The 14635-nt window shown below is 43.7% G+C and overlaps 1 protein-coding gene across 3 annotated transcripts in view; it reads left to right on the top strand.

The window, feature by feature from the left end:
* RUFY1 (RUN and FYVE domain containing 1) overlaps nucleotides 1–14635 on the top strand; it is a 288027-nt gene that overhangs the window by 200619 nt on the left and 72773 nt on the right. For all 3 annotated transcript variants that reach the window (XM_073620729.1, XM_073620730.1, XM_073620727.1), the window contains exon 10: nucleotides 8851–8952. In XM_073620729.1, coding sequence (XP_073476830.1) covers nucleotides 8851–8952 — 102 coding nt within the window. The remainder of the gene's footprint in view (nucleotides 1–8850; nucleotides 8953–14635) is intronic.

Genomic DNA, 14635 nt, shown 5'->3' with positions numbered 1-14635 from the left:
TCTTATACCACCTCGTTTTAATTTTACATCCATTTTCCTGGATGTTCACATTCATAGAACCTTTGTGAATATACAAGTGAATGCGATCCCAGCCAGTCTCCCAGAATGCAAGCTCTGAGCGCAAAGAAGTATAAGGTTCTCCAAACACTGAGGCGTAAAGTGCCAAAATCACGTGATTCTGGGGAGGTGAGCTAGGACATAGCGATTCAAAGACAGTAGGGGCTTTTGTGAAGCCTTCTCTGCTCGCTGGGTTGTCGAGATAATGCTTTAGTTGTAAATAGGCCAAAAAAGGGACTTGGTTTTAAATAATGCTGTGAGTTCTCCTTGCCAGAGAAACCTGCCTCTGGGGAAAAAAAGTGTTTAGCTTGCATCTCTGCATAAGGCCACTCCTCAGCTAAAAAAGCCTTAGCCATACCTGGAAGAAAGTCTGGGTTACCCTTGATAGTAGTGAGAGTGCAGTCTTTGGCTGAGAGCGCATGAACTTTACAGGCCCTTGCAAAGGCATGAAGAGTTGCCCCAATAAGGGGGTGTAACCGAATGTTTGGCGATATGTGCTTTTTAGAGAGCCAGGAAGTTAGGCGCAGCTCAGCTCCTGAGATCAATTGCTCAAGCAGTACCCAGCCCTTGCAATCTGGTATGTATTCTCCAATCCACTACCTAGGCCAGATGAACAACCCAATAATAACGCTGCAGATCAGGGAGGCCAATGCCGCCCCCAGATTTTGGTAACACCAGCTTCGCCCATTCAATTAGTGCCACCTTGGTTCCCTATTAAAAAACCCTACACATCCTCTTATATGCCGTGAAAAAAGAAAGCGGCAATCGGATCGGGATAGTCTGCAGTTTATACAGTAGGCGGGGGAGCCCAGTCATTTTAAGAATTGAAGCCTGTCCAAACCAGGAGACGGTAGGTACAGCCCACCTATTTAGGTCCTGCTGTATATTTTTCAGTTCTGACAGAAAGTTATTTTTGTATAGGTCTGTGAGTTTACCAGGGAGTTGGATACCCAAATAGGTATTGGCATCTGCTTTCCAGCGGAAAGGGAAGATTGTCTGACAGGTGTACAAGCATAGGGGGGTAGAGAATTGTTCAGTGCAAAGGATTTTGAGTATATGATTTTTAAGTTTGAAATACTTTGAAACTGTTCTGGGACCTGCAATAGATTAAGGACATCAGTGGGGATGAGAGGAAGAGCAGGATATCATCCACAAGGTGGTAATCTTGTATTCCCGTTGGTGGCCCTCAATACCTTTCATGTTTGGATTTGCCCGAATGCAGTGCATAAGAGGTTCCAAAGTAAGGATAATAGAGTAAAGGAAAAAGGGGGCATCCCTGTCTTGTTCCATTATGGATGGAGAAGGCGTCTGACACGTGGCCATTGACCCGAACTCTAGCTCTTGGGTTGGCGTATAGCGACCCAATAAAGGCCCGCATACAGCTCCCCAGTCCCAGGGCCACCAATACTGCATCCATGTAGTCCCAGGCCACTCGGTCGAACGCCTTCTCCACATCCATTGCCAGAAAAAAACCCTCTCGCTGGGTAGAGGTAAGCCAGGGATCAAAGTTCAAAGCTTTGATGATATTGTCTCTGGCTTCTCTGCCAGGGACAAAGCCAACTTGGTCGAGGCCCACCCATGCAGGCACATGGTAGGACAGTCGGGTTGCAAGAATCTTGGAGAATAATTTGACGTCCTCATTCAGAAGAGAGATCGGTCGGTAATTGGCTACATTAGTGGGGACTTTATTCACTTTAGGGATCACCGAAATATATGCCTCTAACAGGCTTCTGGATGAACAAGGGGTATTAGATAGTGTGTTGAAGGCTTTAAGGAAACCTGGAGCTAAAAGGTCTGCAAAGCTTTTGTAATACTGTGCTGTGAAGCTATCTGGCCCTGGGCTCTTACCAGTCTTCATGCCCTTTAGGGCCTCCTCCCATTTCTCTGATGACAGGCTTCTAGAGCCTTCCAGTCACTAACAGCTAGCGCGCAAGGACTATACTTGCCAAGAAAGTCTCTTATATCCGATCGTGTATTCGCTGATATGGGGCTAAGTTCATTTGCATTGAGATCATATAGTTTGCTATAGAAGGAGTGGAACTGGTGGCAATGTCCTCATTCTTAGAATGAGTTACCCCAAACTTATCTACGACATGATGGACAGTAGAAGCGTGGGTGCGTTTTTGTGTGAACCATGCTATAAGTCTCCCTGGCTTATTGCCTTGTTCATAGAACAATTTATGTGATAACATCTGCCGCTTCTGAGCCCTCTTAAACAGTTATTCTAGCAAGAGTGCCTGTGTGTCAGCTAAGTCGTTTGCTACCTTAACAGCCAGTGAACATTTGTTCCGCGCTTCTAGCTTAGATATTTTGTCAGAGAGGGTTTGGATCAAAGTTTGGTGTTCCTTCTTTTTCCTGGCCGTGATGGCCAACAAGTGGCCATGTACAACGTACTTATACGCCTCCCATTGAGTCATGGGGGGCACCTCTGGTGTGTTATGGCAGAAATAATCGCCAATTGTCTGTTTTGATGGTAGCCAAATCACCAGGATCAGTAAGAAGGGAGGCATCCATTCTCCAGATCTTGGTAGATGTTTCCCTCTGAGGGAATCGTAAAGTCAGGGTAATCGGGAAATCGGGCGATGGTCAGAAAGCACCGTGGTTTCTATTGTCACATCGTAGAGGTAGGGGGCAGGTCCGTCTGGGATATAAAGCGGTAGTCCAGCCTCAAGTAGCGATTTTGCTAGGACGAGAAAAATGTATAGTCTTTCCCTCGCGGGTTCAGCGTGCGCCAGGTATCATGGAGTGTGAGAGAAGCCAATTGAAGTCTCACTTGTCATAAAGCAGAAAATGGAAAAGAAGAGGTAACCGTGGCTGTATCAAGTAGCGGGTCTAAGGCCATGTTGAAGTCACCCCCTAGAATTAGAAGGCCTGTCCGAAATGTTGTAAGTTGCAGGAGAATATCTTTCAGGAAAGGTCAACTGTTTAGAGTTGGGACAGTATATATTTGCCAGAGTCACAGGTCTACCCTTCCAGGTCCCTTTTAGAAAAATGAACCTACCCTCTGGGTCAACCATACGGTCCTCAAGCCAAAACGATAGCGACTTTGCAATCAATGTTGATACAACTTTTGTTTTGGAGGCAGCACAGGTCGCATGTTAAACCTCTGGGAAGCGACTGTTGGATAAGCGGGGAATGGAGCCTAATTTAAAGTGGGTTTCTTGTAGAAATACAACTTGGGCTCTATGCCGGTGAGCTTCAGCAAGAACACTGCTATGCTTCCCCCGGAATATTAAGGCCTTTGGCATTTAAGGAATACTCCTTGAGGGATAGTGGAGCTGAGGAATGCACGGTAGAAGGTATATTCAGTAGATGTGGTTGCGTGTCAATATCGCCCCCAAGCTGTAGATGGAGACGATCCGTAGAGGATGGGAGAGGGAAGCAGGGGGGTTTGAAAAGATAAGGGGAGATTAGAACCTACTCTTAACTTGTTGATGCACTTGAAGTCCCCAGATATGGGGCTCTTGCAAAACGTACTGGAGGCAATTCTAGTCCTGCTGAACTACCTATTCAGGGGATAGTAAGGGGTACTGGGTGAAAGAACACTATGCTGGCTATTTTCAAGAGAGGAACCTGCCTTTTTGAGGTGGGGAAGAAACCTAACACCAAAACAAATATATACACCCTACTATCCAGAGACTTCAGAATATAAGCATTGACATTGAGGGAGAACCCCAGCCCTGCGACCCAGGGATATCATGATTAGGCCCACCCAGAAGAGGTGAGTAGGGCCCCCTCGGGAGCACCCCCAAGCAACAAAGCTGGAGACCTCAGAAAGAACAAAAGTAACAATAGTAACATGTCACAGGGCCGCTGGATAAAGGACGTGCCCGGTGCTTTGTATACCACACTGTTCCGCAGAGACCTCTGCACCTGGGAACCGGGATGCATGCCCAGGGAACAGAGAACCCAACGCGCCACCCTTCTCCTGGATTAACTAGCTAGGTCACCCTGTCAAGTGAGGTTATAAAACAATAAACTGCAGAAACATATGAAGACTCCTATAACTTCATGTAGACATGGTAAGAGCATCCCCTGGCACAGGATTTTCCAGCTCTTACACCATGCTGTACATATAAGACAGGAGAAAGTAGTGATCCGTGGTTTTTTTATCAACATAATGACCTTCAAAATGTCCTAGTTATGAAACAACAGATTCATTCTTCCACCCCCCTGAGTTCCCACTGACCATACCCCAGTACTAGTCTAGGGCCGGCATCATCGGGGGCTCAGGAGGTATAACATTAACAGCAACATGAAATTGGTAACAATATCGGTTATCAGTGAGCTGAGTCCCTTCCCTCCAGAGAATATGTAATCCTAGTCATGTACCACAGTCCCAGCAATGTGTTTCCTGTAGGAGCATAAACAAACATAAAAATAAATAAACAAAAACATGACCACATTGGTAGAACTACTGCTAGTACTGTCACTAGTGCTATGGCAGCTCTTGAGCAACTGACATACTTGCTGTCCTGTAGAGGTGATCAGTGCCTCATATATGTTATAAGACAGATGAGAGAGAGAGAACAAGACATCTTTAGTATGCTCAAGTAGTCTCCTTCTGAAACCTGCCAGGTGTCTCAGTGTAGCAAGGCAGGGGGGAGATGGCATCTCCCCATGGTTTAACTGAGGCCCTGTGTGGAGCGGTCTCCGTCAGCGACGTAGAGGAGCTGGGCACATAGCATGGGGATTGTGGAAGCCTTGTAAATGAGAGCCTACCTCTGCTCCTTGCTGTCACAAGGCCCTGTAATATGAGTACCTGTCATGTAGTCTGGCTGCAGTAATGCCCGTTCAAGCCAATGTATTCCCTCAAAGCATGGAAGGGTTGTCCGAGTCCCCAATGCCAGTGCAGCAGATGTCACAGATCAGAGCAAGAGTGACATCATGTGTAGCTGCCACAACCCAGTAATACCCCAATCAGAGGCAGCTCTATGCTAGAGCACAGGGGTAGCCATATAGTCTATAACGACAGTGGATTTTAGAAAGTGGAGGTAAATACAAAGAACTCGAAGGGTCAGCTCACCGCACCGTTATCTGTGTAATCAATGATCCGTCCTGTGGCACACGGATGATGGAGGGACTCGTGGGTAGTGGCGGGGTAGTGGCTGAAGGTCTGCAACCTCTTTGTCTGCTTCTTTGCACCCTTGGGGTGTCATCAGGTTGGGTAGGGATCCAGGGTTCTGGTTGCAGAAATGCTCTATACCAGTCAGGAACATTGATTGCCGGGATGCCCAGGGTGTCACAAAACTGCTGTAGATCTGCCATTCTCAGCGATGCTGTGCAATTTCCAGTTGTCGCTTGTAGGCATAAGGGGAACTTCCACTGATAAGGAATACGTCTTTCCCACAGGACTTGAAGGAGAGGGTGCAAGTCCCTCCTGTGCTGGAGTGTAATGGCTGAAAGGTCTTGGAACAGCTGAATGCACGCTCCTTCATGTTCCAAGAGAGCATGGTTGCGAGCTAATCACAGTATTTCCTCCTTCTGGATGAAGTTAACCAGGCAGCATTCATCATCTCTGGGTGGGTCAGTGTCTCTGCCCCTAGGTCTAAGCGCTCTTTGACACCTTTCCATCTCGACAGGGGCATCGGGCGGCCTGCCTAACAGGGTATTAAAGATGGCCCACACCGCAGCTTGCAGTTGGGGACCTTCCACTGACTCTGGTATTCCTCTGATATGCAGATTGAATCTGCGACCCCTATTATCCATGTCTTCCATGTGCCTGTGCATGTCCATAAGGTGCTGTGCTTGTACTCCCTGGACCTGTTGGATAGCCGTGCCGTGAGTCATGGTGCCCGATTCCACATGTTCCAGGCGAGAAGCGACAGCTCTGATGTCAGTTTTTAAATCGGAGATTGCCACGGACAAGGTGCTTTTGATGTCCATAGCCACCTGTTGTAGATCGGTTAGAGAGAGAGAGGAGAGGGATGAGGGATAGGAGAGGAGAGGGATGCGAGGCAGACATACCTGCGTGAGAGCTAGTTGGGTGAGGGATAGCTAGGGAGTCAACGGTGGTGGCGTAGGCCTCCGAACTACGGTCCATGGCTTGAGATGCGCTCTGCGAGCCAGGTATGTTCTTTCTGAGCTGGGTGGATGAGTCCAGCTGAGACCGGGTGGCCGACTGGCTTCTCCTGGTCATCTTTTCACCTAAGGGCCAAGGTTGTCCCTCGTATGAAAGGCTAATCTGAAGCTCTGGACAGCGGAGCTCTCCTTCTATGCTGCCATCTTGCTGCGGTGCTAGGCCACACCCCAGTGCCAACTTTTTATATTTTCAAATGATGTGTGAATGCAGCCAGAGAGAGAGAGAGAGAGTTCATTGATGGACTCAGCACACACCCCTCTATGGAGTTTGATACTTCTGTTACAAAACTGGATGCCTATAGCAGAAAGGGGGTTTTATACCAGCTAGGACTGCTTATAGGCGTTGCCAAGTTTATTTTCTGCCTAGTATCCTACTCCTGTAGATGGCGATATAACCCCATGGTCAAGAAAATGAAGAGCTGTGTCCATCAATTAACACGGAGAAATGGATTTTACGGTGAGTAACAAACAAATCCTATTTTATCCAAAAAATTGATAGACCCAGCGCCACACCAACTCCAATAATTCAGTAAAATTAATTACAAAGGTACAGTGGATATAAAAAGTCTACACATCCCTGTTAAAATATTATTATTATTATTATTATTATACAGGATTTATATAGCGCCGACAGTTTACGCAGGTTTCTGTGCTGTAAAAAAATGAGACAAAGATAAATCATTTCAGAACTGTTTCCACCTTCAGGCTGGATTCATACTAGTGCGAATTGGATGCAGGATGCATCCAATTTGCAAAAGCAGGAGATTTTGACTGGCTCTCTATGGAGCCAGTTCACATATCCCCGCTACAGCTCCGGTGCCAATTTGTACAGGGGTCCTGTGTGTCTTTTGGTGTTTCAGGTCTGAATTCATCCAAAAATTCGTGCTGAAATCTTACCTGAAACGGTGAACGGGGACGCACCAGACCTCTGCTGTGAGCCGCATGCGAAGATAGTGTGAACCCAGCCTTTATGTGACCTATGAACTGTACAACTCAGTTGAACAACAAACTGGAATCTTTTAAGTGAAGGGCATAAAAATAAAAAACTAAAATAATATGGTTGCATGCGTGTGCACAGCCTTAAACTGATACTTTTGCTGAAGCATCTTTTGATTTTATTACAGCACTCAGTCTTTTTGGGTATGAATCTATCAGCATGGTACATCTTGACTTGGCAATATTCACCTGCTCTTCTTTGCAGAAACACTCCAAATCTGTCAGATTGCGAGGGCATCTCCTGTGCACAGCCCTCTTCATATCAACCCACAGATTTTCAATTGGATTCAGGTTTGGGCTCTGGCTGGGCCATTCCAAATCTTTAGTCTTCTTCTGGTGAAGCCATTCCTTTGTTGTTTTGGATGTTTGCTTTGGGTCGTTGTCATGCTGCAAGATGAAGTTCCTCTTCATGTACAGCTTTCTAGCAGAAGCCTGAAGGTTTTGTGCCAATATTGACTGGTATTTGGCACTGTTCAAAATTCCCTCTACCTTGACTAAGGCCCTTTTTCCAGCTGAAGAAAAACAGCCCCAAAGCATGATGCTATCACCACCATGATTCATGGTGGCTATGGTGTTCTTTTGGTTTAGTGCAGTGTTGTTTTTGTGCCAAACATATCTTTTGTATTTATGGCCAAAAAGTTCAACCTTAATACATTTTCCCACATGCTTTTGGGAAACTTCAGATGTGTTATTGCAAAATTTTGCCTGGCTTGGATGTTTTTCTTCATAAGAAAAGGCTTCCGTCTTGCCACTCTACCCCATAGCCCAGACATGAAGAATACAGGAGACTGTTGTCACATGTACCAAACAGCCAGTACTTGCCAGATATTCCTTCAGCTCCTTTAATGTTTCTGTAGGCCTCTTTGCAGCCTCCCTGACCAGTTTTCTTCTTGTCTTTTCATCAATTTTGAAGATAAGTTTAGTTCTTGGTAATGTCACTGTTGTGCCATAATTTCTCCACTTGATGATTACTGTCTTCACTGTGTTCCATGTTATATCTAATGCCTTGGAAATTCTTTTGTACCCTTCTCCTGACTGATACCTTTTAACAGTGATCCCTCTAAAGCTTTGGAAATTCTCAGCGGACCATGACTTTTGCTGTAGGGTGCGACTAAGAAAATGTCAGGGAAGACCTACTAGAACAGCTGAACTTTATTTGGGGTTACTCAGAGGCACTTTAAATGATGGCAGGTGTGTACTGACTTTTATTTAACATGAGTTTGAATGTGATTGCATATTTCTGAACACAGCTACATCCCCAGTTATAAGAGGGTGTGCACACTTATGCAACCACATTATTTAATTTTTTTTACTAAGCAATGTTTAGTCAAGCCGAACAAAAAAAAAAAATAAATAAAAACTTTTTTTCTTTTTACACTCTCAAGTCCCAACCTTTGCCTGACAGTCCCTGCTATGATCTTGGTACATTATCTAGCCTGATTGCTATTTTTCTGAGGCTGTTACACCACTGCACAGAATTGGGCTAGATGCTGTAAGGGAAGAATTAACTCCAAAGGAGGAAAGAGTTTTCTGGCCCTGGACATGTTTGTCATTCAAAACTGCCTTTCAGCATGCCATTTTAATGCAAATATTGATGTGACACATTGGGGCGGGGGAATGGGTTTAGTGTTGATGCCTTTTCCCCAGTCTTTTTACTAGTTGATATTGAATACCAAATATTATAGATAATAGATAACTGACGTGTTTTTATAACAGCTCATTGCAGCAAAAGATCGTATTGTATCGCTTCAGAGTGAACATAACCAGTTATTAGAAGAAAGCCTACTTATTAAGAAAAAAAGTGAACGAAGTGTTGAGGTAAGCAAATGACAGGGACTGAAAATTGTACTTTACATATATACTAAATGAATATTTTGTTAAAACTAATGTTTTAATTAATTAACTCTCTTCAATTTTTGTGTAGCATTTTATTATTTAAATTTAAATTTTCTCCAGCCAGTGAATGTTTACATACATTCAGCCCATAAACAACAGAGGAAGCGCCTCTTCCTCCATTGTGAACAACTGAATGTTTTCTAAAATAGGAAGGAGGATTGCAGTAGATCTTGTGAAGGTGGAGGGTTTTAAATTGCCACTGACCACCAATGATTGTGGGATTGTTTTTTAACCTCCTAGCGACCGCTCACAGTAAACATATTGCGAGCAGGTGGCAGGTGCAGGCACACCAACATACAGGTATGTTGCCAGCTGGCTCCAGGGTTTGGGGTGCTTTGGACACAGCATAAGCTTGGTAGCTGATTTCAACCAATGATTTTTGCTGAAACCCGCTGATCGGCTGTGTCTAATCACGCACAGAGTTCTGTGTTTACTGTGTACAGGGAACAGCAATCTGGCTGTTTCTTCTCCCTGAAATTAGTAAGTAAAAGCAGCACACATTCCACACAATCCACTTGTTAGGCACACAGTTGCATAGTCTGATAGTCTGGCTGAAAAAAAGACACAAGTCCACCTAGTTCAGCCAATAGAAGGGAAAAAAAAAAAAAAAAAAATATATATATAACAGTTTCGGCCAAAAGTGAGTACACCCCTCACATTTTTGTAAATATTTTATTATATCTTTTCATGCGACAACGCTGAAGAAATAACACTTTGCTACAATGTAAAGTAGTGAGTGTACAGCTTGTATAACAGTGTAAAGTTGCCTCCTCAAAATAACTCAACACACAGCCATTAATGTCTAAAACGCTGGCAACAAAAGTGAGTACACCCCTAAGTGAAAATGTCCAAATTGAGTCCACTCAGCCATTTTCCCTCCCCGGTTACATGTGACTCGTTGATGTTACAAGGTCTCAGGTGTGAATGGGGTGCAGGTGTGTTGAATTTGGTGTTATCGCTCATACTCATACTGGTCACTGGAAGTTCAACATGGCACCTCATGGCAAAGAACTCTCTGAGAATCTGAAAAAAAGAACTGTTGCTCTACATAAAGATGGCCTAGGCTATAAGAAGATTCCCAAGACCCTGAAACTGAACTACAGCAGGATGGCCAAGACCATACAGTGGTTTAACAGGACAAGTTCCACTCAGAACAGGCCTCGCTATGGTCGACCAAAGAAGTTGAGTGCACGTGCTCAGCGTCATATACAGAGGTTGTCTTTGGGAAATAGACGTATGAGTGCTGCCAGCATTGCTGCAGAGGTTGAAGGGGTGGGGTTTAAGTGAAAAAATGTATTGCGCTAAAATTAACCTTCCAATCAATATTAAATCCTGTGTGAATTCTTAATAAATCAATCCCTCGTTAATGGCAGTGAAAATATAAAAATAAGATGTATAAAATAAATATGTGAATAAAATATGGTATGGTCAAAAAACATATAGCCACTTAATCATAATCATATGCTCCACCAATAAATAATCCACAGGTTCCCACCTGTAAATATGAAAGGCTACTATGTATAGCGTCCAATATTTAGTCTATACAAAGAAACTCCTCTTATAATATTGTTACAGCTTCATGCGATATGTTGATAGCCGTTCTAAATTGCAGGAGATTACATGCTGTAATTGTATAAGCTGCTGAATATAAAAATCCCATATATGCCAATAATAGGTCTGTTCACAAGGTTTGAAGACATTTGGATGATCGTTCTCAATTACAAGGGATTACATGCAATAAATCAAAAAAGAGAAAAACATCATTGTACAATGAACGAAGTATGGAGTACTTTAAGATAGGAAATCTTCACACTCACATGAGCCTGGATAGTTAGTGCATGGATAGAAACAATCAGCCGCTTGGGGTGCGGTAAGTCCTCACACCGCTGCTATCGAGCTGTTGAACAGCCTCGATGCTGTACGTCACTGACTCCTACGTGTTGCATCACCTGACACGTGACTTTTTCAAGGATCAGGGGTGAAGGGGTGGGGTGTCGGCCTGTCAGTGCTCAGACCATACACCGCACACTGCATCAAATTGGTCTGCATTGCTGTCATCCCAGAAGGAAGCCTCTTCTAAAGATGATGCACAAGAAAGCCCGCAAACAGTTTTCTGAAGACAAGCAGACTAAGGACATGGATTACTGAAACCATGTCCTATGGTCTGATGAGACCAAGATAAACTTATTTGGTTCAGATGATGTCAAGCGTGTGTGTCGGCAATCAGGTGAGGAGTACAAAGACAAGTGTGTCTTGCCTATAGTCAAGCATGGTGGTAGAAGTTTCATGGTCCGGGGCTGCATGAGTGCTGCCAGCACTGGGGAACTACAGTTCATTGAGGGAACCATGAATGCCAACATGTACAGTGACATACTGAAGCAGAGCTTGATCCCCTCCCTTCAGAGACTGGGCCACAGGGCAGTATTCCAACATGAGAACAACCCCAAACACAGCTCCAAGTCGACCCCTGCCTTTCTGAAGAAGCTGAGAGTAAAGGTGATGGACTGGCCAAGCATGTCTCCAGACCTAAACCCTATTTAGCATCTGTGGGGCATCCTCACATGGAAGGTGGAGGAACGCACGGTCTCTAACATCCACCAGCTCCATGATGTCATCAAGGTGGAGTGGAAGAGGACTCCAGTGGCAACCTGTGAAGCTCTGGTGAACTCCATGCCCAAGAGGGTTAAGGCAGTGCTGGAAAATAATGGTGGCCACACAAAATATTGAGACTTCGGCCCAATTTGGACATTTTCACTTAGGGGTGTACTCACTTTTGTTGCCAGGGGTTTAGACGTTAATGGCTGTGTGTTGAGTTATTTTGAGGGGACAGCAAATTTACACTGTTATACAAGCTGTGTGTATGTGTATATGTATATGTGTGTGTGTGTGTGTATATATATAATTTATTACACACACACACAATCCTATACCTACAGTTGATCCAGAGGAAGGCAAAAAATAAATAATAAAAAAAAAAAAAAAACAATAAAGCATGGTCCAATTTGCTCCAGCAGGGGAAACATCCTTCCTGTTCCCCCAAGAGGCAATATTCCCTGGATCAACTTTACCTATAAATATTAGTATCCAGTTATATTTTGTGTATCTAGGAAAGAATCCACTGAGGGAGTCTATTCCACATTTTCACAGCTCTTACTGTGAAGAAGCCTTTCCGTATTTAGGGATGAAATCTCTTTTCCTCCAAACTTAGAGTGCCCCCTTGTCCTCTGTGATGATCTTAAGGTGAATAACTCAACACCAAGTTCACTATATGGGCGACTTATGTGTTTATACATGTTGATCATATTTCCCCTTAATCTTCTCTTCTCAAGAGAAAATTAATTGGCTTCAGCTCCTCTATGCCTCAGTTTGGTTGCCCTGCTCTGCGCTTTCTCCAGTTCCTCGATATCCATTTTATGAACTGGTGCCCAAGACTGAACTGCCTTTTCCAGATGATTTTTACAGGGGCAAAATTTTCTCTCTCTTACTGTCCCTCTCTTACTGTCCCTCTCTTACTGTCCCTCTCTTACTGTCACTCTCACTCTCTCTCTCCCTCTCTCTCTCCCTCTCTCTTTCCCTCTCTCTCTCTCTCTCTCTCTCTCTCTCCCCCCTCTCTCTCTCCTCTCCCCTCTCTCTCTCTCTCTCTCTCTCTCTCTCTCTCTCTCTCTCTCTCTCTCCTCTCTCCCTCTCTCTCCCCCTCTCTCTCCCCCTCTCTCTCTCCCTCTCTCTCTCCCTCTCTCCCTCTCTCCCTCTCTCTCTCCCCCCCTCTCTCTCTCTCTCTCTCTCTCTCTCTCTCCCCCCCTCTCTGTCTCCCTCTCTCCTTTCTTAAAGTATAACTAAAGGCAACCTTTTTTTTTCCTACAGTTTGGATAGAGTGCCTGTCAGTTGTTATTGCTTTCTGTGCCTCTGATAAGGAGATTCACCCTCTATGTTTGTTCTGTTTACCATGATCATTAAAAGAGAATGCCAAATTTTGGGTTGTCGTCAGAAAAGCAATAGAGAGCAAATCTTTCAATGGTAGCACTAGTTCTGGTGACCTAGGTGATGTGTCCCCAAAGAATTCCCTGTTTGGCTATGGGACAGGAAGTGAAGGGAAATCTCTGTAATGGGACACAGATGGTGAAAAAAAACTGACAGGGCTTATAACCCTCCCTTACTCTATCCAAAATGGAAAAAAAAGTTTTGCCTATAGTTCTACTTTAATACAAGAAATAATTTTGCTCACTTTGGGAACTGCAGCTTGGCGTTGCATGCTATTATTAAACTTATGATCTACCAGAACACCCAGCTCCTTCTCCACCAATTACTCCCCCAGCTGTTCTTTTTTTATGTATGATGCATACATGTTTTTAGCCCCCAAATGCACAACTTAACATTTGTCAACATTAAACCTTAATTGCCACACAGTTGCCCAATGAAACAGTGCATTGAGGTTGGCTTGTATGTTGGAGACATCCTGGAAGGATGTTATTCCACTGCATAGCTTGGTGTCATCAGTAAACACTGAAATGGTACTTTTAATCCCAGACCCTATATCATTTATAAATAAATTAAAAAGTAATGGAACCAACACTGAAGCCAAACTGGACCAGTGTAACTATTCATACCTGGATATCTTTAAATATTTTTTCAGTAATAATGCCACTGTGTGAGTTGATTATGAAAAACCACATTTCCTAGCCTCTTTTTGAACATGATTGAAGAGGGTTGTAAGGAACATAGGCATGTAGCTGTGAAGGAATAATGTTATGTTACACCTTAAATATGTATGTAACATGTTACAAAAGTTAACTTTGCCTTTAAATACCTTTTTGTTCACTCAGCCGAAATGCATGTCAACATTTTTGCCTTTTTAGTCTACATGTTTGCTTGTAGTTAGTAACGCTGAAAGCATAGGCAGCTTGTAGTCTTGGAAGGAGAATTTCCTTTGGTAAAGGTTTCCTCTAAGTTCTCAGTTGCATCAGCCAGAATGGTCACATGGTCATAACCCACTAGTAACTGAAATCATTAAATTTGCACTGTACCCAATCTACATATTTTATATTTCATAACCTAATCCAGGACTTTTTGTAGTTTGCAAATATTTCCAGAATATTGGCTTATCTCAGGCTTTGTATATTGAAAACAAAGCCAGTTAATACACTCTCCAAACACGGAGGGAAGCCAAACCAGGAGGGAAACCAAAGGTGAGAAATTGCTTTATCCACAAAACCATATTTATGGGAAGTGATGATGAACTTCATTGTAACACCAAATAACACTTATGTCATAATGCTCAAGTTAATCACATATCAGTGGATTTGAGAGCTGTGTCTGATTTAAAATTTATGTTCTCACTTAATCTGCTTGAAGCAGGAACTCTGTTTACGAAGTTTGGGAGCACAAACTTTACAGTGTTCAATTACTCAGGAACTACTTGCAGTGGTAAAAACTCTACCTCCTGGGACATATTGTGTGGTGAAAAATGTCATAACCTTGCACATTGTAGTTGACTTGGTGCATTAGCTAGCCACAGAATAAAGCAAACTCCCTGATGTCTATGGCTTTGTAAGTTAATTTAAAAATATAGCCAAGACATATCTTTGAAAAATGTAAGTTGACAGAACAG

This window comes from Aquarana catesbeiana, linkage group LG03 (genome assembly GCF_042186555.1).
Source record: "Aquarana catesbeiana isolate 2022-GZ linkage group LG03, ASM4218655v1, whole genome shotgun sequence".
Taxonomy (NCBI): domain Eukaryota; kingdom Metazoa; phylum Chordata; class Amphibia; order Anura; family Ranidae; genus Aquarana; species Aquarana catesbeiana.
The sequence above is the reverse complement of the archived record's forward strand: the minus strand, read 5'-3'. Positions and strand labels throughout refer to the sequence as shown.